The sequence below is a fragment of the Amblyomma mixtum genome, chromosome 3 (genome assembly GCF_055824585.1).
Source record: "Amblyomma mixtum isolate Tamu chromosome 3, ASM5582458v1, whole genome shotgun sequence".
In the NCBI taxonomy this organism is placed as follows: domain Eukaryota; kingdom Metazoa; phylum Arthropoda; class Arachnida; order Ixodida; family Ixodidae; genus Amblyomma; species Amblyomma mixtum.
The window spans coordinates 141241522-141269056 of record NC_143014.1 but is presented as its reverse complement, the minus strand read 5'-3'; the positions used below and the strand labels follow the sequence as shown (position 1 = coordinate 141269056).

Sequence of the window (27535 nt, the reverse complement as noted above, 5' to 3'; positions counted from 1 at the left end):
ACAGCGTCTTAAAAGACTCAAGTACATTACCTGCGAGATGGCTGCTGCAGTTTCTTGAGCACCTACCTGTACCGGCGGCCAGCGAATGAAGTACAGCTCCGACGAATGAAACGACAGACATGCACGCTGCAAGTGCAACTTTTTTATTCAAGCATTTCTGTCACGCTCTCTTACGCATCTCATGAGCCATGTGACAAGCAGACAGACGGTACCACGCATGAAAATTCTACTTACAGAAAATAATACCACATGTATACAGTCAGCACAAGTTAGAACATACATTTTAGGCCGCGCTGAACAGATAGCTCTCGCGACTTTGCCGAACGGAGAAAAAGTGTGCCGGCGGCGCGCGGCATTCGGACAGCGGTGACCACCTGCGACTCGCAGAGCTGGGCTCAAGGAGATCATACCTGGCCGCTCAGTGTGACCGGAGGACGAACAAGGGCGTGCGCAGAACGGAAGAAAAACGACGCACTCTGCACAGGGATCATTACGCTGCGTTGCGTGCTGCAAGCCTCTTGTGACATCGCTCAAGGCCCGACGAACCTACGTCGCGTGCGGCCTCCACGACTCGTTAGGCGCGCTCACCTGTCAACTCCTGCATGGCCGGCAGTATGTGCTGGAGGCAGCCACGCACGCGGACGAGCTGTTTAAGAACGCCGCTCACGAAGAGTTAAAAGAGACCGCCAGGACAACTCCTGAACTCGACGAGTAGTAGTGGGCCACCTCTGAATACTTAAGCGTTTTGTTTATCTCTCTTTTTGTTTTATATATTGAGACCGAGAAAGGCGTCGGAACAGGTCCACAACCAAAAGAGCGAACTTTACATTCGTTGCCGATTTACGAGTATCGCGTGCATGGTAGCTCTTTCTAGGCGTCTTTGCGCAGAAAGCCATGGGCGCTGTCCATGCTGAAAATCAAGCGTGTGCAGGCTGCGGCCGGTATTCGATTAAGTTGTGTTACGTGATCGCAATTTGCCTTTGTCCAATAATGAGCCTTCTCACATCTATGGCAGGCGCCAATTACTGATTTATGTAAAAATATATAAAAATCAAATACGCTAAACTAAATCAGGTCAGTCTTAACTGTGTGACATTTGAAGTAGAGCGTTTCTTCTGCTTCATCTTAATTAAGCTGAAAATTGATGTTACTAGTCGCCAGCACAATCAGTAACAGACATCCAAGCGGCGTTATTTTTACTGCGTGAATATCCTCAACAAATTCAGCTTTAGGAGAGTTCAAACATGTGACTCAAAGCATACTTCCTTGTTCACAAGGAGTATCAGAAACGCTAATATATGTGCGTTCTAGCACAGTTCTTTTATTTATGCCACATACACATCAATGCACTTTCGACAAGCACACCTGGAGAATTATATATAGCGGAACCAGTTGGTCTACATCTGCGCCTTGACGCAACATATCTCCATTGTAACTTCAAATACGCATATTTACAAGTGCGACACTACACGAACGAGCGTTGAAGACTAGAATTGCAGTGACGTAAGTTAAAACTATAAAAAAAAGCAAAATAAAAAAGCCGTTTTTTTATGGTACACATAAGATTCTGACTCGATCAAGTGGATGCAGGACATTATCAGACGAACATGCCTTTTCCGCAGCGTTAGCAGCTCACCTAGAACATTTAAATTCATTCTCCAGAGAAGAGCAGAAGGAAAAAAAAGCGCTTTCCGTGTGAGTATGCGTGCTTACTACTCAGCCGTCGTTATCTACGGTCGTTCCGAGCCGTTTTCAAGAAAGTGAACAAGTCTTGAAGACCACCACAACTACACGACAGGCCAACACGACGGTGCAGCATTGTAACACCTTCTAACTTGGCATGCGACCACTCGTGAAAGCCTACTTCAGCAGTGACGTCAAGCAAGAACTGATTTCGACCAACTGAGGCATTCCAGGCTAAGCAAACCGCGCAGCTCACCTGGCCGCTAAAGTAAGCACGGGATGCGAAAACGAACACCACACCACGCCACCTCCGCGTATTGTAGCAAGCACATATTTGCCCAGGTCTATATCTTAACGTGCTCTGAAAACATGACTGGCTAAGCCGGAGCTCCAGTTGGCGGATGGAGCATAGTTTTCTACAGAGGACGCCGAGTACTGCACAACCCGAAACAAATATATATCGCTACAAGTTATGTACAACACGCACTTCTTGACCCTCGGTGGCAGCAATAGTACAAGCGCAATGGCCCTTCTCAAAAGAAAAGGCCACGTTGTAGGTCCTGGGTCCTGTGACTTCGGATGCATTCTAACAGCAGCCAAGCTAAGAACGTCTAGTCTCATCAGCGCTTGACTCAGAACCGAGCTGAACAGCAGCATTATCAGCTGGCACCGCTCGCCGTCTATGCGCTCGCCGCTACTCAAGGCGCGCCAGAGAACTCCTCAAGAGCCAGAGCTCGCGGGTCTGTCAAGTCATACTTTCTCGCAGCTATTCGACTCTGGCTGTAAGCAAGTGGACCGCATTATGTTTATCCTCTTTCTGACCATTTCCACTTGTTGCTGTACCTGGCAGCCTCACTCTGAACGCACTGACCGCAAGTATTTGATAAGCAAATAAAAAAACCCAGTCGCCGACATGGCACCTTCATGGTCTTCTATCCACGCAACAGTGAACTCACAGAGGTACTGTCAGTGAGTGTAAGCTATTCACCTTTCCCAAAGTACATTGCATGCGGTCTGATTTTCACGTACTGCCTTTTTATTATTCAAATACAACTCCCTCGAGACTAAGTATTGCAGCTGGAAGAACGTTTTTCATTGAATTGTCGATATAGCTGGTAGCTGCAGGCGCGGCGCTTTTTAATTTATCCAAGCATTACAAGCTGCAAAACGAGACGTACGAATGCCCAACGGATGCTCAAATAGCGGTAAGAGAAAAGCGAAAATGCTGACAACACATGCTGTTGGGACCACAGCGCTCGTTTCTTTTTCTCCAAAAGGTGAGTTTCGTGTTATGAGCGTCTGTGCCGCCAAATTACAGTGAATCCAAACTTCGTGAACTGCGGCAAAACCTGAAAGCTATTTTCGTGTCTTCGTTGATTTCTAGTCAGTGTTAGAATATAAGCGGCTTGCGAACAAAGACATGCTGAGAAGCAAATCCTGTGGCAATCCGTGTCATGTGACGTCGACGCCAGCCGCGCACGGCACGAGCAGACGGCGTCAATTGCTTCGATGCCCGCCTCCTACTCTCCCCCTTGGGGTGTCACGAGTTCGCTTCCGATAAAGATGCGCGCTCAGAAAGAAAAAATAACTGAACAAATAAAATGAACAAGACGGCGCATTCCAGTTCTCCGGGGTAGACAGCATGCTTAACTCCTAAGTGGACGGCGGCCTTCTTAAACTTCGCGCAGTCTGTACCGAAGACGATGAAACACACAGCTCCACAAAAACGCTTAGGAAACCTGCGCATTAAGGGCTGCAGACTACTTCTCCGCCTCCTCCAGAACGACGGGTTTTGCTGCCCCTTGGTGAAACTTATTGCTTGCTAACGAACACTTATAAACGAGAAAAACAAAACTCGTATGTAAAGGGAACTGCAGTCGCAAGCGGTTGGCTTGAAATTTAAAGCACGGGCTAATTTCTTCCATCTGCGGTTGTAATTCTCATCGTTCACTGCTGCCACACTCCCGCCTCAAATTGTAGCCTTAATCGAGTCGTCGGCGATGTGTTCAAAATATATAAAGGCCCTACTAAATTAACGCTTTCTCCTGCGATTGGCCCTAGCATAGAAGGTACCATTTGGCTCTTGAGCCTCTTCTGAACAGCCAACGACGGTGTCACTTTTTTCTACTGACGCGTGTGAGCGGTTTCGTCGAGACACTGATGGCCTCTAACTTTCAACAGCTGAGTTGCTAACCAGTTACGCCACTGCTGCTCGTCACAAGCGTAGTGCCCTAATGCGATGTGCCACAACGGGCATTCTATAGCCAGCAGCTCCCCTTCTCCACGCTGTTGCGAGGCGGAGAAGCTGCTTAGACATAGGAGACGCTCGCAAGAAACTAACACGCGTAGGATGACGAAAGTACTGCGAAAAACCATGCTATGCGCGTGTTTTCGGTCCTTTTGGCAATAACCACGATTGCTAGCTGTCAGTTTATGTGAGGAGCCTGTAGCTTGCTTCTCAGCCACCTGCGAGAACCGGAACCCAGCCGCGAAAAAATAAATAGACAGACAATCGGAGGCCGGAATTGTTCGAGGGGAGAGATATAGGAGGGAGCGTGGTAGCGGAGAGACGAGGGAAAAGCTTAGGGCGAGCGGACCCAAACCATCATGCGTGGATGGACGACGTTTCCAATCTCGCAGTTGACGGTGCGCGTCTTGCCGTTGAGCACGAAGACGGCCTCGCTGGCCGTGGTGACCATGTAGGTGCCGAAGACGCCCGCGCTGCTGATGGGTCGGTTGGCGTTGCCCCAGCGCGCGCCGCGCGGGTCGATGGCGCGGCCCGTGCCCGTGATGACCTCGACCTTGCCGTCCTGCAGGTTCACCAGCAGGATGTCCTCCTTTGTGGACGAGCTGGCGTACAGGTCGTAGCTGTGGCTCGTGCGCGACGTGAAGAAGGTGGCGTCGCTGATCTGCAGCGTCGTCTTCACGTCGAACAGGAACCGAAGACCTGCGAAGTGTGTGCAGTCAGCCAGATGACAACAAGTGCGTGGCGAAAATGACGGGTGGAAAGAATGAAGGGCAAACAGCCCGATACGGACAGTGCTTCCGCTGCGCATTAGGCGTCGTAAAGTAGCAAGCAACGGGAGCATACTGGCCTCGCTAGAACTGTCGGAAGCAGTCCTGTCGAGTATAGGCCAAGGGACAAAATAGATGTGTTACTTAGTAGGGTTTCGTGTAGCCCAGGTGCCTCTACACTTTTCGGCAGACTCACGTCGGCTCATGCTTCTCAGGGGCATTAATGCGCAAGCGCATCCATTTTGCTTCGCTGCACCAAAACAGAGCACGCGGATGAAGCGCTCGGTCCTTGGCCTAATCCCTTGTTTGCGTACAAAATGCACAGCTGTTTTACTTGAATGAGGTCGATGAAGCCCGTTCTCATTCTAGTTGGACATTCATGCTAACTTTCAAAAGTATCGTCACTAGGAAGTGCTGGCGACTGCAACATTTCGACTGCGCTCCAGCTCTGAGCATGGTAGCCTGAAAATCTTTGACAAAAAAAAGAGTTTCAGCATAGCGTATATGCCAGCGCTACCGCTTACCACGCACCACCAATGCGTGTGCATGGATGGCCCCGAGGCGCCATGTGCGGGGAAGCCGCGGGCAGACATGGTGCGTTGGAGCCAACTGCGCATGCGCATTGGTGGCTCACGGTATACGCGTAGCTCTGGCGGTCTACGCCATGATAAATGTATCAAAGACTCAGTGTTTCAGTCATGCTACAGTTCTTTTGAGCATCACGTCCATATATGAAAAAAACAAACAAACTCGCGAGAAGACATTTCAAAGACTCAGCGATTAGATAGACATGCTGCGCCTCTCATCTCAAGCTCGCAGTATTTGGCAATGACCATATTCGCATGTTCATAGGCCGCCGTGACAGCGGTGGGGTCGTACGCCTGCATGGTACCTCCAGCAATGTTCACTTAAACGGTATATAATAAAGAATGTCTCCAGTCAGTTAATCTTGTCGCGCCAACAAGGAAGCGCGCGTCACGGTCTCGCATGTCGTTATTCCATGTACTTGTCAGAACCGCTGTTTGCGGCCTATTGTACCGAATTCTGGGTGCTGCAGAGGCACGAATGTCTGGCCACCTGACTGCTGCATCACGTGATCATATCATGGTTTCGCTTTCCCGCCAGGCCGAGAAGAACAATTTGCGATATAACCTCCTCTCTACATTCCATAGCTGATTTCGAAAGGAGTGCAGCGCATACGCACAGCCGCTTTGTTTTCTTCTCATCCCCATCGCTGATAAAGAGCAAGAGCCGAGAGCAGATACTCAAAGCCAAAAGGAATAAAAGGTGCAGTCACGGTGCATGGCGTGGAAGTTGTTGCTGAAACTCAAGTGATAAAGTAAAAGCCTTTTCTATGTGAAACCCTTGTCTTTTTGGTTTCTTTTTTCGCATCATCGTTTGCTCTTGCATGAAGTTCGTGCATATCTTGTTTTTTTTATTTGTATCTGTGCTCATGCCCGTGCTCATGCCTGCTTGGAGTCGAGGGACTCTGCAGTATTAAATAAATAAATAAATAAATAAATAAATAAATAAATAAATAAATAAATAAATAAAAAAGTCTTGAGTCGTCTCTAAGCATAGAATTAGGCACCTGCTGAACACCACACAAACAACTGAATTGTTACATGAGAATTAAATTCTTCGAGCACTACATTTCATTGCAGGATAGTGAGTTAAATATGACATTTTTTAAGGGTGACTACCGGTATAAAGGATAAGGTTTTTGCGCAAGGGAAACTTAGTCAGTGGAACGCCGCTATACAAATTACAAATTCAACGTACGTACCATAGAAATGTGCAGCAGCACGAACGAAGCGGCACCCTGCGTGTGAAGCGACTTTTGCTGCAATGTGGAATCACTTGCGAGTGCTTCACTGCATTCGAATATCCAATGTTAGCCAGCTAGCGCTTGCTGGTGTTCAATTAATTAAGCGCTTAATTTTCTCTGCGGTGCGAGTGTAAAGAAATCATTCCTTCCAAGAAAATGATCGCGTCCAAAATATTCTCGTGTCGGTAAAAGCGAGCTACGGATCACAGAACGAGCGCCCACGACATCGTGTGGAAAATGTACAGCCTTTGTCAAAAGTTACCAGGCTGCACGTTTCTCTTCTCAGTTGTATATTAAAGCTATTATGCCAGCCCTCAAGCTCCTAAATCTCTGTATGGTAAGAAGAACCCCTGTTCTCATCTTCAAAGAACTTTTTGGTATTTAGGGAAGCCGTGAGGGCTCTTTTATACGAATGAGAAGCAAACCATGCAGCCTGGTTACTTTTGACAAAGGCTGTACCTCCATGAGTACAGCGCGAATTCTCGAAGTCACAATTCGAGGAGAATTTTAGTGCAACCCAGGGCGTGAGCACCTGCAGGTGGCATGTAGCAGAGGTGATGCTAATCAATGCACTCCATAATACGCACAAAGCAGAGGTTCAGCAATTCCGCTTCAGTGCTAAACAATCAGGCGTCCTGATTTAAAATGATGGATGTAGAGCTACCATACGGAACGCGGGGATGAGGTTAGTTAGATATAAAAGTTGGCGAACAGCTTAACTGATAGGAAATCACACCTCAAACTCGTGGTACATATGACTCAATGGCCACTTAAATATATCCACCACGCTTCAAAGGGAAATCTGAAGCCTGATATCTTTCTCTTTGTAACTATGAAGACCAGAACATGGTATATTTTACGGGCGTCGATATCCCGCGCACATTTCGTGCGCAGAGTCATTTTTTCTAGCGCCGGCTGGCGTGCCCGGACAGTGAGTGGGCAATTACCCTGCTCAGTGACCTCCTGGGCGACGATGACGACGCTGTTGTTGGCGCTCTGCAGCGTGATGACGTGCCGCGAGTCGGGAGAGACGCGTGGACGGCCGAACAGGTTGGTCTTGTGTGAGAGCACAGTGTCGGTCAGGTAGTCGAGCAGGATCTGGCCCATGGGTCGCTGGGTGATGGGCTCCAAGCACTCCAGGATCACAAAACCCCCTGCACGTGCGCATAGCCGGTGCATCAGTACAGGCAGCTTTGTACTGTAGCTGTTTCTCATTACGAACGGCCCTGTGCTGCCTAGCCGGGGTTCTACTCGTGTATTATTTTTTTTAGAGTATTTGCAACCTATCAGAGGTTAGCATGTAGAAAATGGGCGGCTGTAATGGGATGGAACAATAATCGCACTCAGGACATCGCAGAAGAGGCACAGACATATCGTTAGTACAGAGCGCTGCGTGCATTTTCGTTGCTTTATATTTGCATAACGACAATTAGCTTGTAGTCAGGAGGGATGGGTGCCTCCAAGTCATGCTGTACGACTCAAGTGATATATAAGGAAACAAACACATTTTCAAAAATATTCAGTATTGACTGCGAAACCGAATGAATAAAAAAGGTCACATGTTATTTTCTTTTTTTGTCGCTGCGTCTCATATTTCGCTCCGGGGAGCACCACTCGCACGCCTTGGCGAAGCCTGCACCAATATTGACGTCAGTTAAAATTCTACGCGACTTTCCTATTTCCTTTCTTGTGGCCTGATCGGAGTTGTGCCGGTAAATAGTGAACAAATAACCTAACGGCAAAACGTGGTTGAGCACCTCCACGCAGAGCGTGAGCTACAATGTACCAATGTACAATGTACATTGATACAATGTACATTGGTACAATGTACATTGGTACAATGTACCAACTGGCCCGCATTTCAACCCTTCAGCGTGAGCTAGTACAAAAAGGACCCCATTAACATTATTTGGGGCGCCGGACTCTACACAGCTCGTCGCGCGGCTGCACGAGAACGCCCCCTCGCTAGCCTTACGTGAAAGGAAAGCAGCCGTAATGTCAGAGGCTGCGATGGTCGAGAAAAAGAAAAAACCTTTACTAAGTTTTGTGCCTTTCAACGGACTCACGGACAGTGACACTCACTGCATGCTCTTAAGTTTGGACCTTTAGCACAGCATGTGCACTGGAGGTAAGTGGTATCACAGGAAGTTCGGAAGCCCAAAAGGAAAGTACAGAGAAAAGAAAGAGAAGTTGCAGGTTGAAACCTTTCACACAGGTAGTCATAAGGAGGCAATGTTCTCTCGAGTCTAAACGCAGCCCGTGTGCGGACTCGTGTGCGTACCCAGGGAGGCAAAGTCAGCGCTGGCCGGCGCACAGTTGTAGGGCGTCAGGTCGACCGTCTTGATGTACTTCATGGCACGCAGGTCCATCTTGTACATGCCACGTTGGTTGGTGTGCACGACGTAGCCGTATTTCCACGGGTAGCCGAGGTCCTGCGCTGGCGGAATGAACAGCCCGCTTACCTGCGTCAAAGATGGTCACGGTAGATTAGCACCTTGCGACAGTTACGGTCTGATTGCAACATCGTGCATCGCAGTGCCTTCTGTTGTGAACGTATGGGTCCGGCTATCGGACCAGGGCTTGGGGTTTAATTTCTGGAGAAGCTGCCTGAAATTCCATGGGTGAAAAATGTGCGAACGGTCACCTGTGTAAGTGCAACATATAGACACAAAGCAAGCACTGACGCGTTTAATAAAAGCGGCTCTTATCGCCGCTGTGTCTCTCACACGTTGGGCATTAGCTCATTGTTAAGAAGGCCAACAAATAAAATACTAGCTGATTTATAGTAAGATTTTCAATACGGAAATGTTCAAAAATTCATCGTAGAAAGAAAAGAAACTCAGGCTATGAGGGACGCCGTAGTGGAGAGCTCCGGAAATTTCGACCACCTGGGGTTCTTTGACGTTCACTGACATCGTATAGTGCACAATCCTCTAGAATATCGTTTTCATTGAAATTCGACCACCGCGGCCGGGATCGAACCCACGAACTGGGTGCCTCCTGCGTCTGGAGCTCACGAAGTAAATCGGGTCACATGGAAATTTTATTGCCTGAAGGCATGAAAAAACAAGCTCACTCGTAGCTGGTATTTATCGGTTGGTCGTTGTTGTTTTCTTTATACGTCAGCTGCTGAACACATATCGTTCGAGGACTGAGGGGCTCTTGACCTTCGTAGACTGCATGAACCATGCTAGAATGTTCTACAGTTGAGAAATCTACTGTATAACATAATAGCTGGAAAAACTACACACGGAGCTTGCTTTCAGAGTATAAGAGACGCTGCGTGAACGCTAAGCCGAGAGGAATTTCGTTAGTGCAGCACGCTACCGATTTAAAGTACTTATAGTGTGCGGTTGAGCAATTATATGATAGCAGGAATACTGTTAAAGTGCATTTTGAGCCAGTCAAACACTGTTCGAGTAAGTTTCGTTTCTGCGGACAGAACATGCCCGTTGCCTTCTCTAGAGTGATCGCCACTCTTTGCCAATATTGTGCTTTGCGGAAAAAAACAGGAAAATCATACGGGAACGTTGCCTGCCCAAAAGGACTTTTCTGGCTGCGGGGAGGGGGGGGGGGGGGAGGTGTAGCCAGAGGGGAGGGGGTTATAGAGGAGTAAGAACGCTGTAGCTAAAACTTTTCAGTACGCCTGAGAGGACTTCTTAAAAGTGAATGCTACTGTTAAGATAATTTACACGTAAAGCCTGTTAAACTATGAATCAGCGATTATTATGAGAGAGAGTGAGCGCGTGACGTCTTCGTATGGTTTTTTGAGGTGGTGGTGGTCGTCGCATGTAGTACAAGAGTGTGAGGTCCCCGAAGCGACACATGGTCTCTCGTTTCGTCTACCGACGGCGCAGTGCAACAGGTGAAGTTGATAACTTTACCTTTCACATTCGGCTACCGAAATCAAAGAAACGTCATGAGCAACAGTTCTGTGACACCAGGGAGGAGCCTCACACTGATCGTCACTGCCTTGCTGCGTAATTAGCGGAACTGAGTTGGAAATTTAGAGGCAAATGTCTCCGAACACGGACGCGCTACGGGAATTCCACTCAGTGGAATAATCTAGGAATACGACCACCTTTGAAGTCCGCCATATAAACTTGCAAGCTAGCTGCGATTACTAAAAATTTTACCAAGCGATTTTAGTTACTTATGACCATGACGGCAACAGTCGTCCTCCAGTTCTCTGTCCGCCTGGTCGCACAACCTATCTGCAGAAACGGCTTTCCTGTACTGCTCACCGTTCGGCTGTAAAAAAAAATTGAAAGCTTACTTATTTATACACTGAATCCCAGCATTGTCGCAGATCATGCATAGATTAGTGCAGAGCCTCTGAAAACTACTTTAAAAACTGAGAATTATCAGGACACAGGACGGGCACGAATCCACAAAAGCGGTTTTGGTGCTTCCTGTGCGCTTTGACACGCGGCTGCTTTGCACGTTATATGCATGCCTAATATTCCTGAAGCGCTCCAGTAACATTCCGTTTTATGTCCTTCCGTTTTATGTCAATCTTACCACCGGAACAAAAGACACTGCCCATGTCTGACAGTTTTCCAACTCGCTTCCTTCTTTTTACTGCAATTTTTTCATGGCATCGGTTAAGCGTAATCATCATCATCAGCCTGACTACGCCCACTGCATGGCAAAGGCCTATCCCATGTCTCTCCAATTAACCCTGTCCTTCGCCAGTTGCGGCCACCGTATCCCCGCAAATTTCTTAATCTCATCCGCCCACCTAACTTTCTGCCGCCCCCTACCAGTTAAGCATAATATGTACGCTTTACCCTGGGTTCGACTGCTCAATAAGACCAGGCCGTCTTTTATATTTTCTCGCTGTTGCCTTCTTATCCATGAAATTAACAACAGCCGCTATTTTCTCTGAATTCAACGCTTTCAAGCAGGGAGGGAAACGAAAGATGTCATACGTTTACACTGCTAAGATGTCATACGTTTACAGACTGCCGTATCCAAGCGTGTTTACTTTGTGTTGCTTCATAAAAAAATGTTTAACCGCTGAAAACAAGTGGTACGCTGGGAAGAATGAAGTACCTGAAGGGAACGTAGTGCAAGCTTACTTACACGACACCTTCGTGCACAGAATAATCAGATAACCCCTCATAGAAAAATCTCCGGCAGCGGCCTGAGAACGCCTGTTTCGTTTTGAGCCTACAAACACTCCGCCCTTTTTTACAACACGGTTTCACTGCAGCGTCTTGTACTGTTGTCGCACGAACATCTGAATTCTAGAAATTAGTCTCATGTTATGTGGGTTCCTCCCGCTCAGAGGTGCGATTTCAATACCGCTCCATGCAACTCGGCGTACCAGGTCAAAATGTCCGTCGACTGGCTCAGGGTGCACGGTGTGGTGTTTCTTCTTCTGGCTAGCGTCGCGGATGATCTGGATGGTCTTGGTCCCGCGGTCCACGGGACCTCGCCAGCACAGCACCCACACCTGGTCCAAGTGCGGCACGTAGTGTAGGTCCACGGGGAACTTGTCCGTCACCACCACCTACAAACCACCGGTCAGACACGACACTGAGTGGCCAGAGGGACATCGTGGGCTGCACCGAACGCTGACACCTTTTAGAGAGGACATCTCGCCAATAATTGCCACCATAGCTGGGATCGAAATAATCAGCAGTCTTCTGATATGGCTTTAAATGGGATTTCACTGCTTGTTATCGGCACAACTAAATGCAGCCACAAACTTGCCACAGACAAGCTCGTTCCATTAAACACGCACGCACGCACGCACGCACACACGCACACACGCACACACGTACGCACACACGCACGTACGCACCCACGCACGTACGCACGTACGCATACACACGCACACGCACACTTCTCCGCATAAAGCATCCTACCCTTTCGTCCTTGTCGGCTGCACAGCGCCACTTAAGCTGGGCCGTCTGCACGCCTGCGACGTAGCCCTTTCGTCGGGCCAAGACGCGCTTGTCGTATGAGAGGACGCCCGCTGAAACGAGCTCGACGCTAATCACGCACCAACAAGACCCTTCGTTTTTTTTTTCCTATGCCTGCACATCAACCATTACGTAGCTGTCATGCTAGACGCAATAGCCGAGTGTGCTAACCATCGCCTGACTACCGGCGCAGCATCACGTGCACACAATAGGTAGCGGGTGCAATACCTGATAACACCATCCATATACAAAGATTATGACGCCTAGAAATAACGCCTTAGCACATGTAACTGCCTCGTCTCCAGTTTGTATACGCAGAGTTTCGCTCTTGGCTCGCGGAAAAACCGGCGTACCCTCTTTAAAAGTACTCGCAGTTATTGCCATCTATCTTAAAAGAAGCGAAACAAAATTATGGAAGAGGAATTGTTATTAAAGGCAGAATTAATAGTAAAAGCGCCTCCTGATTAATTCCCATTCTTATTTCCTTAGTTATGAGAAAGCCCAAGCGCACTTACAGTATACAAAACTTTTTCGCCAGACATCCATTCGTTTATCATTTCCTGCGCAAACAAGAACGAATTTTTATTTTGCCATGTCGAGAGAATAATTTTCATGTTGATGGCCATTTCATGCGACCAACGGACTGCAGAATTGCAACAAACAGGTGGATTTCACTCAGGTACATGCCATAAAACTAATCAGACGCGCACTTTTCTGCAGCAGAATAACTTGGAATGCTGAGAATGAAGCAGAATGAGCATAGCTACGCTAAGGGTGAAATTACACTAAACTCACACTTTTGAACTCTTAAAAAAAATCTTAGCAACGAACCAGAAACGCTTAGCTGATGAACAAACTCATGGCCACCTCGATTCTCGCGCGCCCGATCCAAGCGCCCGTGGACCGTTGTGAAGTTCAGTTTAGCGTTACGATGTGGCGCCAGCAGTGCCATTGCTTCGTACTGTCGCCTTTACTCCTCAACTGCGCACATGGCGCCATCTCATGGGAGACGGCGGAGCTGTGCTCGTTGGCGGCATTTTTGACGAGGGAGGCCGTTTCAATCCCTCTCCAATTTACGTCCATCGGCGAAAGCGTTCGTTTCTGTGTTTGAATTTGTAATTTCCATTTAGTATTTCACGCCCGTGATAATACTTACGAAGAAACAGCGTCGTTTAACGACAATTGTGATGACCTACTATACGTCAGCCAGTGATTGCAGTTGTCACTGAGTGTCCTGCGCTCGTTATACATGGAAACAATGGAAAGTATGTGAAGTGCTTCTCTTTATGTGGGTTCTTCCTGTCATTGGCACAATTAGCTACTGATGACTTTGACAGCGTCTAACTGTTAGCGCTAAGGATATGTGCTTATCCTTGCTCAGAACTAAGAAAAGCTTGGTAAGTTCGGAACTAATGGCGTAGATGTTTAGGAAGGAAGTCCTCGCCTATTCGGCACAGTTTTGCGTCAAACGTTGGCGCTACTGCAGCGTACACTTCAGCGACCTCCTAGGTATGCACGAGTCAGGCTCAACTTACGTCGACGACGACCATCTGTATGCGTGAGATGATGAGCACGCGGCCTTTGGTCGGCTGAGAGACGTAGACATATCGGTCGGCCACATTGATGGCGCGGCCCCAGGAGCAGTTGGCTCCCCGGTCCCCGCACACGTACTCCTGCGTTCCCGGGATGATGTCCACGCTCTGGATCTGGTGATAGAGGCGGCAGTTGTCCGGGTCGTAGACTGCCACGCCCCAGTCGTGGAAGGTGAAAAATCGACGCTCCTCAGACGGGGCCGCTGCACGTGGGTGAACGTGCAGATTTTAGCGTACGGAAGTCAGTCAAAAGCTGCGTCGTTTTTCACTGTTTCGAAAAACGATTGCGCGACAAATACTAACATCTGGCTTTCTAATACCCAAAGCACAGTGCCGCAAGGTCATGCCATTCTAGTACAGTAAGGCCATTAACGGCGTGCACATGCTTAACGTCGGAGGGAATGTGTTTTTCTTTCTTCAGCGATTAGGAACTTTTCAAAGGGTGTCAATGTGCGCATCGTTTTTATATTGCCCACGAGAGACTCGATGCTGGCTTCAGTCAAGTTTTGACCTTAGCACTGATGCCCAGAGCTGTACTGCTACTTTTCAGAATAAGTGTGACATCACTGACTCGAGTAATAACGCATAAGTTCCAGCAACGCTTCATTTCGTCTGCTCGCTTTTAATTTCGGTATACGGCTATGCACATATTCACAATCAAGAGGCGGTTGCTTCATTGCTGGTTTTATAATACAAACACTGAATCTCTATAAGCCAAATGCGCTACAAACATACCGCTGAAAGCTGAGAAACGAAGAAGCTTAAGTATGTTTCAAGCGGAGTTACTGTGTTGATTTCTTTTGCGTGCCTTACGTTCTCCGGCCATCCGTTCTATGGAGCACATTGTCCTCAAAATGATCTGTGACAACAACAACACCTGTGGCGAGAGAGCTACAGCAATATAGCGCCTACTATCGCCCCCCCCCCCCCCCTAATCCTTTATACACGCCCTATTACCCTGTCTAACAAAGGCAGCCCTGAAAGTATAATGTAAAATAGCAAAAAAGAAGCCACTTTGGGGACAGAAGAGTGGTTTCGCTTAAGTATGCCAAAGAAAGAAGAGAAATGTCCCATTCTGGCATGTGCAGGAAGGCCAGCTGTGTATACTTACCTATGCGTGTAAATAAAGTTGGTCCAACATGAAAAAACATTTCGAAGGCTAAAGAACAACGTTATTCCTCGGTACCGATCCCTTCGCCGGTTTCGCTCGTATATACACAAGAAATTTTGCGTCACGGACGTCAGCTGCGTGAGTTTTGAGTTTTAGAAAAGTGACAAGAATTCAAGGATAAGCGAAATTGCTTCCCCCTTACCCGTCCCTCTCGTTTTGAAAGCAAAAAAATAGCGGATTTACCTTCCTTTTGGAAATGTATGGAAATAGACTGAGGAGGACATTACTCATCGTGTATGCTGCCAGAGCATCTGCTTATTTCTGAGCTACGTAAAAAGTGTGTTGTTGAAACCCATTGAGATTGACTCCACACACGCCCACGTCTGTTGTGTCTAGGAGACTTAGAAGAACGTTTTCAACGTCACCGGAGTAATAAGTTATTCCTACCATCCAAAAATGCGCCGCTTTCTCAGCGTTGAACGATTATAAATCGTACCAAAAATGTAGTGCAAGCAGAAACACCTCACACTCACATACAGCGCAAAAGAAAGCACCTCTCGCTATTGATTTCCGAATTCTGTTAGTAAAGAAAGCACGCGAAGTTTTTGCAGCGGCTCTCATCGTGAGGCGGTTGATTTTCTTACTTGGCGTTGGCTGGTCTTGGACAACAAGCGAACTGATGTCTCTTGTGGAGCCAGCAGGATTCGATGCAACGCACATGTAGGCTCCTGTGTCGCTGTACGTAATCTTACCAACCATTAGGGCTGTTCCATTTCCTGTGGGAGGGCAAAGAGAAGAACAAAAGTCGATATTAGACATTATTAGTCTTCTTGGCGCCGCACGTCTCGAAAAGAGGTCGAAGACCATAAAAGAAAAATCAAGCAAATGTGGCGCAGAGAACGAACACATTGTTTTCTTGAAAGAATGTCGTACGCCAAAAAAAGGACGAAACAGGAAGGAAAACACAAAACAGGAAAGGGGCGCTGTGTTTTTCCTTCCTGTTTCGGCCTTTTTTTTGGCGTACGACATTCTTTCAAGACGATGTACCAACTAACCCGTCAAAAAGTTCTACTACATTGTTTTCAAGGCGCATTACTTGCGACATAATCCTGCAAAGCAAACAGGCTCGCGATGACAGACGTTTCCTAATATAACATATTCAAGTGCATATAGGTTTCCATAACTTATACTGTGGGATTAAGCGGGTAGCGTGAGTGCTGCGAATATATTTGTAGTTGTTTCAAGCACGAGAAAAATTGGAAGTTGCTCGAAACAAATCGACTTAGTGCTGTTCTTAAATGGAAGATTAATATCACAGTATTTCCTTGCCTGTTTCAGCGACAGAAACTAACCAATGCTTTAATGCTCTTCTTCCCTAAATCTCTATCCCCCTCCGCACAACGGCCTGCCTTATTTTTTTTTGCTCACATTGAACTGGAGGCCAGGCGCTGCGGTTAGTCACTAATTACGGCACAGTTTGGTTTATTCGACATTTAATTGACCGGCTCCACCCATTCATCGTTTCTTCAAGTAGATGTGCCTAAATTTCTGTATGAATACATTTTTTTCAAGCGTTCAAGTGTGGCTATTGTTTACTTTAATCTTCGAACACTGGGCCTTAAAAGGCGTGGACGAGGGTTTTCTTCACCGTGCAGAGATTTAGAGCTTCAGAGGCGCAACAAGCTCTCCCCTGCATGACTGGATAGTGTACTATGTGTCCTGAATACTTTGAACCGGACGTGCACATGTGGGCCAGTGGGGAGCCTCGTGAATGTGGCACCTCTGGCCATGAGAATCAAGCGGTCCTTAGAATGAGCGCATATAAAGACAGAGGGAGGTGGTGTATGGTGCAATGCTCGCGCCCGGCCCGCGCGACATGGACAGGGAATAAACGACACTAATTTTTAAGGAACAAAAGTGATAGTTTAATATTGCATGTCTCTTCTTCTGTGTGCGGGATAGGATACCCTACCTGGCCGCTAGCAGACCTGCCGACCTTGCTGACATTATCTGGCGCCGACAATAGCACTAATACCCTGTATCGCCCTGCGACATCTTTAAATCCATGCGGCAGTCTGTGTGCATTCGGAATAACGCTCGGCTTTACTTTATCATGAGCGGGGACCTTGCCTAGGGTAGATTCGACTTTATGCGCTCAAGTTCTTCAACCACACCGCCAATGACGTACTAATTACATCCTGCCCCTTTCAACGGCGCAAAGTGTCAATAAAGTTCAGAGGAATCGGCTCACTGATAACGAAGGCCGCAAACTTTAAGGAAGCTGTGGTACTTATAAAACTTCTCAAACCATGTATTCAGAAGACAAGGGAATGGAAAGAGGTGCTCGTTATGACATACATGACGGAAGCGAACAGTCATTGAAACCAAGGAGCATAGGGAATGTCCTTTTTTTAATGTTGCAGTTTTTATGAATCGAGATTAATAAAAGCAGAAGAAAAACAACTAATGAGGTACTGCTGAAAAATTGGTTCAATTTCCCCTCCCCAAGTGTAGGGTAGCCAACTGGGCATCGCCTGGTTAACCTCCCTGCCTTTCCGTCCTTTTCTCTCTCTCTCTCTCTGTTTTAACCAACACCATGCAAACGCAATGATTCTTTTAGTAGTCTTGTAAAACGCGTGTAAATGCTATAGTCTAGGGCAGAACTTGTGTGATCGCCAGTGTTGTGCACTTGCGAAAGAGGGAATTCAGTTGGCGGTCATCTCAGAGGTCGAAATTGCCTCAGGTTCCCCAGTAATGATTATTACATTTAAAAGCCTACACTAAGAGCACAAGTGATATATCATAGTTTATGTTGTGAAGGTAGGCGGACATTCTTTGTTGCGGAGAATAAAACTGCTCGACGAAGAAAAAAAGCTAATTAATTGACTAAGTGATCTTTGTGGGAGCTTGTTTATGATGCAGACTTGACGCCAATTGTTTCGAAAGTGACAACCATACAAAGCTTTGAAATGCTCAATTTCTTCGAAATATCTATTCTGAATTTTTGTCGGTCAATGTAGACAAATTCGAAATCAAGCTCGCGAGGAGCGCCGAAAAGACACCTTCCCCTTTTACATCGTTAGGCATCACATTCCGAGAAAACTCGACGATGAAACGTTGTCACTGAAAGCGGGCGTATCATGCAGGCAAAATGAGTCAGTTTCCAGGAGTGAACAAATCGATTGGCATTCCCGCGGGACGTCTAGGTCGAGTCATCCGTGGTCGCAGAGTAGCGCTGAAATTTAAAAGAAGTGAAAATAACGCGGTTAAACTGCTAGATCACATCGCTTTAACGGCAGCCTTGTATAGCCTGATTGCAGAGCACGCTCACGTAAGCGCTGCGGACTTCAAACTGTCATCTGGAAAACAAGATGTCCGCGTAGCTGCTGGCATTGCGCAGTTAGATCCAGATGGCGCACACCCACTCAAGCGGCCGCTGGTGTAACAACCTCTGCGTATATCTGTTCAGAGAGACGCTAACGAAATATGTTAACAGGAAACAAGACGCTATGCTACATTGATTGATTGCCCCCTCGGGCATGCTACCGGTGTTTTCTCTGCGCTAAAAGGGCACCGCGTTCCTCGGAAAATCGAAAATGAAGTCACGAACTTCGTCCCCTAATTAGAACCTCTCGCAACGCCAACACGGACGTTGTTTCTATTTTTTTTTAATGATTTGCAACCTTCCGAGCTCCTGGCGAATAACAGAAACGAACGAAAAACCGCTTGGCATGCCTATTAGACAACCACTTCTTTTTTTTTTCAGAACTTTTATCATCAGATGGCGCACCATGCGAACCATCTTATCGGACATGCCGACCTCACCGTTCTCAAATAGCGCTACTGAACCCGAAAGATTCCGCTTGGCTTGCTTGCACTTCAGAAGTTTTCCTTCTGAAGTGCAAGACAAGTTTTCCTTATATTTCGACACCAATCAAAATTGCGTTCTAGGCAGCATGTAATGTCTGCTTCAGTGTCCAGTCTCTCAGCAAAAACACTATCTCTGCTGGTTTCATAGCTTTATTAGTGAGAAACTGTTTCCTCTCACGAAATCAACGTGCTTATTTGATGCAAAAGCTATTAAAAGTCACTGAAATTACTCTGCACTGAGGGAGCAACAACTGAATTGGATACGGGTATTATAATATACAAAGAGATATGTCGCGCAAATAAACATGCAATCCAGAACATTGGTCTCTATACGACGTCTCTTGCACAAAATCATGACTTGCGCAGTTAAATCTGCTCAGTGAATGAAAGGTCACGCATGCCAGAATGATAATTTAAAAGCAATGACGTTTCAGCTTCCCTGAGGGCAGCAGGTGACGTAATGGAAATATAAATGAACAGAGGATCAGTGGCACCAGTTTGTACTTGCCGCACAAAACAGCCCTGACGTATCATCGAGCTTTACACAGAGATCTCACCACAGGCTGAGTGCCTGTGCTTCACGCACTGACAGACAGTTTCGAGACCGGAAAATGGTACGCCCAAATTAGCTTTTCTAGAAAAGCTCGCGGTTTTGCTGCATTTATTAGGCTCGCGTGACTTGATAAAAAGAATTCTTCCTTAGGTATGCAAAATGGAACGCACCAATGATAGTGTACTTGTCAGTGGCAACTCGTAGACCTTCGTCGTTCTTGAGCCACGTGACACGTGGCGTTGGCACTCCTGTCACGTGGCACTCCATCTCAGCCAACTCGCCTGGCGCCCGCGACTGCAGCTTTGGAATCACGCGCACCTCGGGCATAGCTGTAAATGGAAAAGAAACAATTTGTGGCGTGTTGAATGAGATTGTAACGAAATAACCGCGCCTTTTGAGCGTTCACCTCATGTGGCTGAAGCTACAGTATAGATGACCATACATACAAGCGAAACACGTATACTACCTCTTTTGGTCAGAGGGGGTTTCAGAGTTATTAGCAAAGTTTCTGAAGAACGAGTTGTAAATATAACGCATATAACCCTCTTTTATCTTCTCCTGTTCTTTATTAGGGAAAAAAAGACTTCAGGCAAGCATTTATTTATGACGGAATATATTATACTCTGGGAGCATATCATTGAAAAGTATATCGCGATGTGGAATTTATCCATGATGGTAGAGAGCTCAAAAACTTGTTTTTATTTTATTAATGGTCACGTTTATGCAGCGAAAGATGTGGCCGCAGGCCCGTTCACCTCTTTTGCTACTTATCTTTTCAGATCTGGTAAGAAAGTGTAGGTTAATCGCCAGCGCAGTTCGAATATTCACGACGCTAGGTTTATAACAGACGAGAAAAAGTCACGTATGAATGAGCTTACTTTGTACATGCAGAATGTGCGTCTGAATCACGTCATGATTTCTCTGGGCGTGGCATGTGTAGTTCCCAGAGTGGACCAGTTGGACGTTGGTAAGGTATAGCGAGCCATCAACGAACACCTGCAAGTGAGACAACAGTGATTGGGTGCTTTGTGCTTATTATGGAGCGAAAATCAGGCAGCTGATTTTGAATAAACAGCGCGAACGAAGACGAGCACAAAAGACACGGAAACGGACGACACAGCGCTGCTAACAACTGAGGGTTTATTGCTGATCATACAAGTATAAATACATAGATGTCGGCAGCGAGGGAAAAATATACAAAGTGCAAAAAAACCATAAATGTGACAACAGCAACAGAAGCACGCTAGAAATCAGCAGAGATTATCAGTCCCCAGGAGTGACAGCTCTTTTTGCAGTAGTGTTAGCGAAGGAGTGCTGATACATGCATTTCTCTGCTTCAATATGTTGTAGGCCTCGTTAATTTCCTTGCAGTTTTTTCCCGATTTTTGGCAATGACCTTAGTTTCACGATATAGCGGTACGCACTGTTTTTTCTCTTTCTTTGCCCACTCACAATCACATTCATTAAACATCAGCCTTATAAAACAAAGTTATACAAAGAAATCACTGAGCTTGCTTTACTACTATCGTATTTAGAAAGACAGCTCATGATGAAAATTAGTTATTTTTTCCTATACAAGTCACAAAATGCACTTCTCGAGAAGTCTAAAAGAGGTAAGTTGTATGAGAAGAGTGATTTGATTTCAGTCATTTTAATTCCATCCCATTACGTAGCATTGCTACAGTTCATTGTTTTCGATATAACCTGCCCTATGGTGCAACCATAGACGAAAATTTGCGGAATACTTGCTGATGGAAAAACCTTATTTGTTGTTATTTAGTTGCCCAATCAGCTGATACTTCTTCTCGTCAATGGAACACGCATGTTCCCGATGCTTGCAGTCCTTTGAGTGAACTAACCACGACAAAATAATTTTTCCCATCCGGATACAGTGAACTTTGTCCACTATACGTTCCCTTCGCATTTTTCCATATTTGTAGGCACGTTGGCGAGCAACAGGCTGAAGGAAGCAAAAAGCAGTATTCTTCTAATAAACGTTTTTGTTATTCCATCTGATAACTGAAAATGAAACCTACAAAAGAAAGGAATAAATACCGACTGGGCTCTGCCTTTTCAAAACAGCTCTGCAGGTAACAGCCAAGAGCGCAGTCAGAAAAACATCAGATCCCTATGTAGGTCCCACAGAGATCTGGTGTACATTTCCCACAAGAACAGCCATGGAATAAAATGGACATCAGACTAAGATGACAGAATTTAGGCGTCCCTCCTGACCTGAAAGAAACCAGCTAACGCCAACCTGTATTGTATTTATTTTATTTATTGAATAGTACTGCAGAGTCCTTGGACTCCAAGAAGAGGTGTGCGCAAGTACAAGTCAAAATATAACAAACAAGATATACACGAACTTCATGCAAGAGCAAACGGGTGATGCAGGTGAAGTTTGTCATATGAGGCATTGATAATCTTTTTCCAGAGCCCTTACCTTAGACAACAGGCGCTAGTAGCTAGAGGTCCGAGTCACTAGCTCCTGCTGACCTTCAGAAATTGGGTCTCATTGCCGTTTTTGCTAACGCGATAGCATTAAGGTTAAGGGTTAAGTGATGGTGAAAGAAAGAACAATGTCCGTGTCTGCGAAGTGATACGCAAAGAAGACTCCAGGCCGCTGAAGGGACCCATTAACACTATCGTGCCATGCCCTTAAGCCGGAGCTTAAGTGTCCCGTTAAGTTTTTATTATTTCACTTCATTATGTTAGTTTTGTTTTACCCATTCTGATGCAGTCGTTGATCGAAATTGGTAGATACCAAATAGCTGTTGGCTTGGCCAGGGGCTGCAAAAGCTATTAACAGGGTGAATTTTAACGTTTACAGTTATTTGTTTTAAAAAATTGTGAGACATACGTTAGTGCGGTATGTGTAGGTTGATTGTACAGCAAGGATGACGTTACGCGCCTGATATGGATCAATAATTAGGCAACTAATTATCTAAAATTAGCTAACCAACTTTTTTCTTTTTGATTTTAGGGGGCAAGGTAATATTGCGAAATTAAGGCCCACCTTCGTCAGCCTTGTTTTTAAATTTTCGTTGTCACCAATGTTGTTCGAAATATCGGACGTAAAAAAAAACGCGTTTGAAACCTCGTTCAGTTAGCTTTCGCGCAATGCATACTCATAAAATGGCGACTCTTGCAGTCCTTATGCATCGAATGCAGACGCTCTTTGTGTGTTTGATGACGTAGAAGAAGTAAGCGCGATTTCGGCGATTATAACGCGCTCAGCGACGCCATTTTATAAATAAGCAAGAGACAAAACATGAGCTACATGGCATGGACAATTTTGTTTTAAAAAAATGCTTCACGTCCAAGTCCGACTGCCATGTTTAATGTGATAGCGCCTTTAATGAAAAGTTTCGGTGTAAACGCGCATTATAACTAAAAGCAACAGCAAGAAATGCTACATTTTAAAAACGCATTCATTTTCCCACATCGAAGGGGTTGACTTCACCTCCTAAAGAATCATATAAAAACAAAGCACCCTTTCAAGGGGGAAAAAAGTGTGTGTGCGCATCAAAGCCGCTACGTGCTAGATGAAGATCTGCGTTTGGTGTTCGAATTTATATTATGGCCGAATATAACATGCAAAGTAACCCCCCCCTTAGAGTTCTTGTATGTTCAGAGTTTGATTTCTCCCGTCAGATTTAAACTGTGAGGTAGATAGATTTCGTGAGGAACACCAAGAATGCGCATCCTTGAGTTCGATTTTTTTTTGTAGTATAAAAGCGTAAGCTGTCTTGCCTTGATCTCGTCTTCACTTAGGGACGACAGGTCCATGTTGTTGCGTCGCCAGACGATAGGAGGAGGAGGCGTTCCGGTGACGTCGCATTTGATCTCCACATTGTCGCCCACACGAGCTGTCACGTGATTTACCTCGAGAGACTTATCCAGCGACACAACCGAGACGCCTAGGAATGAAGAATGAAAAAGACATGTAGCAGCAGACCTTTGCGTCTATTTTTCAAGCACAAAGAACGCTGTTATTTCATATAAGCTGCTTTATAAGTGATGTCACATGCACCGTGAGCAAACTTTGAAGAAATTGTGAAATGACTAAGGAAAAAAATGGCTGTGGCTTAGCTTGGTTAAGCCCGGTAATTGTGAAAGCAATAACCGTAGCTACGCCATGGTTCAGCTGGTAGTGTAGCTGGTGGTGGTGCTTGTGGTTAGACTTGTGGTGATGCATCGGTTATACAATCCAATCCAGTCCAATCCAATCCGCGCCGCGCGCGGCGGGCGCAGGAGTTAGGCAGCAGCCACCACGCGCGGACTCGCCTCGCGAGGGCACAAGTTGGAGTCCTGCTCTTGCAGCTGTGACGTCACACCGCTAGGCGCGCCGCGCGCGGCGGGCGCAGGAGTTAGGCAGCAGCCACCACGCGCGGCCTCGACTCGCGACGGCACAAGTTGGAGCCCTGCTCTTGGAGCTGTGACGTCACACCACTAGGCGCGCCGCTCAAGGTCAATGGTAGCTACCGCGGCCTTGCCACGCGAGGAGCTGAGAGTGAAAGTAGTATTGCTTCGCAATAAAAAAAGCAGTTGCTACGAAACTCAAACCCGAGAACGGTCACCAGAAAGTCCTTGTTGTTTTTTCCTTCATTAGCTGCTTTAGTGTTATAGGCTCCGTTCTGGACTGTGTTCGAACAGACCTGCTAGGCAGCTTTCATCTGCTATGCAGTGTTCAAGAATATTCGGGATTAAGCACCAGACTGTTTTGAAATTAAGATTTGTGAAAAAGAAATATTGAAGCCACAATGAGAGAGTTTTAATGTGTTAGAATGCTGTAATCCATTTAATAAAGCTATGAAATATCCGTCTAAGATAAGAATGCCTTCAAAGCGGCATCACATGTTTTTTTTTTTCGGTGGCCGATAAATTAATGAAGTAGTCACAGTATTCTTAATTTTATATTTGGCACGTCTGAATGCAGTGCACTACCCAAGTGAGGCTTTATTTTATAAATTATTATGAGCGGTCAGTCAGGCCGAAGAATCCGAAATGTGGGTGATAAAGTTTGCTGTGACAGAAGGATATTGTAGAACCGCCAGTAACCACCGTACGATTCAGCAAAACACCTCATAAACTTTTGCTGTTGTTCTTAAGAAAAGACAACATACTGCAGGTTACCCACAGTTTTGCTTTGATTTCTTTTTTCCGCTGATGTTCAGAAAGTTCTTATTACTGCAGAAGGTAACGGTTTTAAATACTCTACATGCCATTGACGTGTCATAAGGTCCATGTGCTATAGAGCTCGAAATATGCGTAATCAGCATTTGTCATGTCATCAGCTTTGTATAAGCTAGGGGCATGTTAAAGCTGCTCTGAGATTTTGGCAATGTTTCAAAGGGCTGTCATAGAACAAAATTAATATCATGATTTGAAATTTGTTTAGACCCAAGCATGGCAGTTTTGAAACTACTCATTAAGAAAGTCGTCCCGAGGTTGCTCAGCTTATTAAAGTTTTGCTTCTTTTTTAATTTTTATGGTAGGTTATCCCTCTTCTTACCATGTTGAATACGCCGGTTCTCGTCCTCCTTTGGCAGTTCGTGACAAGTTCTAAATTTAAGTGCAGAGCATAAAAAGCGCCTGACGAGCGGACGACAAAGAGCTGACCTGCTTACAAGACGTAATATATTTGGCCGCTTCATATTGGTGTTTTTTGACATCATACTTTTAACGTTCAAACCAATCTTGTCTGAACAACAAGCCGGTATCCTCTTACGGCAAAGGCAGCTCAATACAATATAGAAGGTGCACATATTGATGCAACGTTAGCGAGAAACACCTGGATTTGGCTGCAGAAAATTAAGCTTGAAACAAAGGACAAAATCTAAAAGACAAAATGGTGATATGTTTTTGAACTGTACATCGTTTAGAATTTTCCCCGCGTAGAAAAGGTGGCAGGTACCGCAGGTACCGATGGCTTCTTAATTAAGATGCCGAACTTGTACCGTAAGAACGTTAGCCTGTATGCCACTTTGTTTTTTAAAGTAATATGTTGAGTTATTGCCATTTGGCGACTTAATGGATAATATAGCCTGTGGTAACTACTTTAGAGAGTTTTGATAATGATGTGGCGACCCCTTCATAACAGAAATTTGCCAAACGTTTCAAAACTATACAATGACATCTCTAGTACGTAAAGGCGCCAACAAATGTTTTCGGAGCATCGAAACCACGAAAAAACCGAGTTTACTCGCTGCCAACTGGTGTGGCCAGGCGTTCAGGGCTGCATTGTGCAGGTCGTGCAGGTAAGTACAAAACATTATCTTCAGATCACGGCTGCTTGCTAAACTGCAAAGCAATTTAAAACTATTGCAATTTTCTTGTTCCGAAAACTTTTGTGGCCACCTTTACGTGGTATTCATTTACAACAAACCATTCAATAATTACTGCTGGAAGAAGCCTAAACAGCAGCAAAAGTTTTGAAGCTCTATCCGGTTATATAGCGTAAAGGAAGGTGAGGTTGTTTTCCGAGCAGATAATTATTCTCGTTCTATTTTCACGCAAAGTGACTGTTGAGGTTTTGTCTTCAAACTTTTGCACCAGGGGGCGAAACACAGAAGCGAACAGCAGACAGGAAACGAAGCTACTTTTGTAGCAAACAGGAGTAAGCGCTAAGAGTATACAGCTTCCTTGCTGCGATGAAAAGCGTGCCTTAAGCTTACTAATTTTGGCGTGTTGCTGTTGCTAATTCTATTATTAGCTAATTGTTCTCGGAACCTTGTTTCATTGCAAAGCAAACGAAACAGAAGAAATTACTTGCGTGGCACTCCGCAGCAGCAGTAAACATTGTCAAGGCAGGTTCGCTCGCTCAGTTGGGGAAAAATTTGTAAAAAAGCCTAATTTTTTTTTTCAATCTGTGATCTAAGCGTTCCAGCATCCCTCGCAGCCCACTGAACAGTACTCATTGAAGAGCAACCAGTATTTCCTTCATAGAGTTTTTCCGAAGCCTGTTCTTTCTTGCATTATTATGGTTATTTCGTCAATAACTAGTTTCGTTTTTTTGGTGTGTGCTTTGATTTCTTATCGGCGACATGAATAATGAGAAACCTGCCTGTCAGCACTTTTTTTGATAGCTTAAATTAGTACTGCATCGCATTACATCTTATAATTTCAAATCTTTGAGCATAACAGTAATCAGTACTTTATAGCGATTTTTTTTCTCAGCTCATTATTTCGCCTCTCTGGCATTTGTCAGCCTCTTTAATGCGAAGGCCGGCGAATGACAATGCTCTCTGGCTATCAATAGCGCCATCACAAGTAATAGCTACGAAGAATAAAGAAGCCAAAATAGAACCACAAGAAAAAAATGTTAGAAAATACGCTCCCAATAAGTGCATGACCAACGTTCACTAGGCGTAATAGAGATCTCTCGTGCCCCACTGTAAATAGGGTCGCGCCGCTGCTTTCCACATTTCCAGAAATTCTGCTGACAAACATAGCTGCAACGCAGCCACGTTTAGAGTACCTGTTCAGCGATGCACTTGGAAAGAACAAAAATGAAGCAAGGCTGAATGGTGGGCCTGTTGGTACGAGGGGGTACCCAAAAGAAACCGGACTTATTTTTGTATGAACTTATTTTTTCACATTTTAAGCACAGACCTTCAATCTCCTTCAAAGTATTCCCCACTTGCAATGATACGCTTGTCGAATCTTTCATTCCATTTTTCAAAACATTGTTTAAATTAATCTTTTGTGATGCTTGACAGTGCCTCCGTCGTTTTTTTCTTCACCTCAGCAACATCAGCGAAACGCTTTCCATTCACCTATTTTTTCATTCTAAGAAACAAAGAAAGTAGCACGGGGCAAGGTCGGGAGAGTATGAGGGTTGAGGAATAGGGGTCATGCCATTTTTGGTCCAAAATTGTCGTAGACAGGGCTGTGTGAGCAGGGGCATTGCCATGATGGAAAAACCAGTCACCCGACCGCCACAAATCTGGC

General features: G+C 45.7%; 1 protein-coding gene across 2 annotated transcripts in view; it reads right to left on the bottom strand.

Annotated features, from left to right (window-relative positions):
* Positions 1-127: 127 nt before the first annotated feature.
* LOC149352176 (follistatin-related protein 5-like) overlaps positions 128-27535 on the bottom strand; it is a 321346-nt gene continuing 293938 nt past the window's right edge. For both annotated transcript variants that reach the window (XM_089581323.1, XM_089581324.1), the window contains exons 7-15: positions 23336-23502; positions 20461-20578; positions 19753-19911; positions 15804-15935; positions 13992-14251; positions 11856-12041; positions 8808-8988; positions 7474-7680; positions 128-4630 (exon numbers count right to left, since the gene is read on the bottom strand). In XM_089581323.1, the coding sequence (XP_089437449.1) occupies positions 4266-4630; positions 7474-7680; positions 8808-8988; positions 11856-12041; positions 13992-14251; positions 15804-15935; positions 19753-19911; positions 20461-20578; positions 23336-23502 (1775 nt within the window). In that variant the 3' untranslated portion in view covers positions 128-4265. The remainder of the gene's footprint in view (positions 4631-7473; positions 7681-8807; positions 8989-11855; positions 12042-13991; positions 14252-15803; positions 15936-19752; positions 19912-20460; positions 20579-23335; positions 23503-27535) is intronic.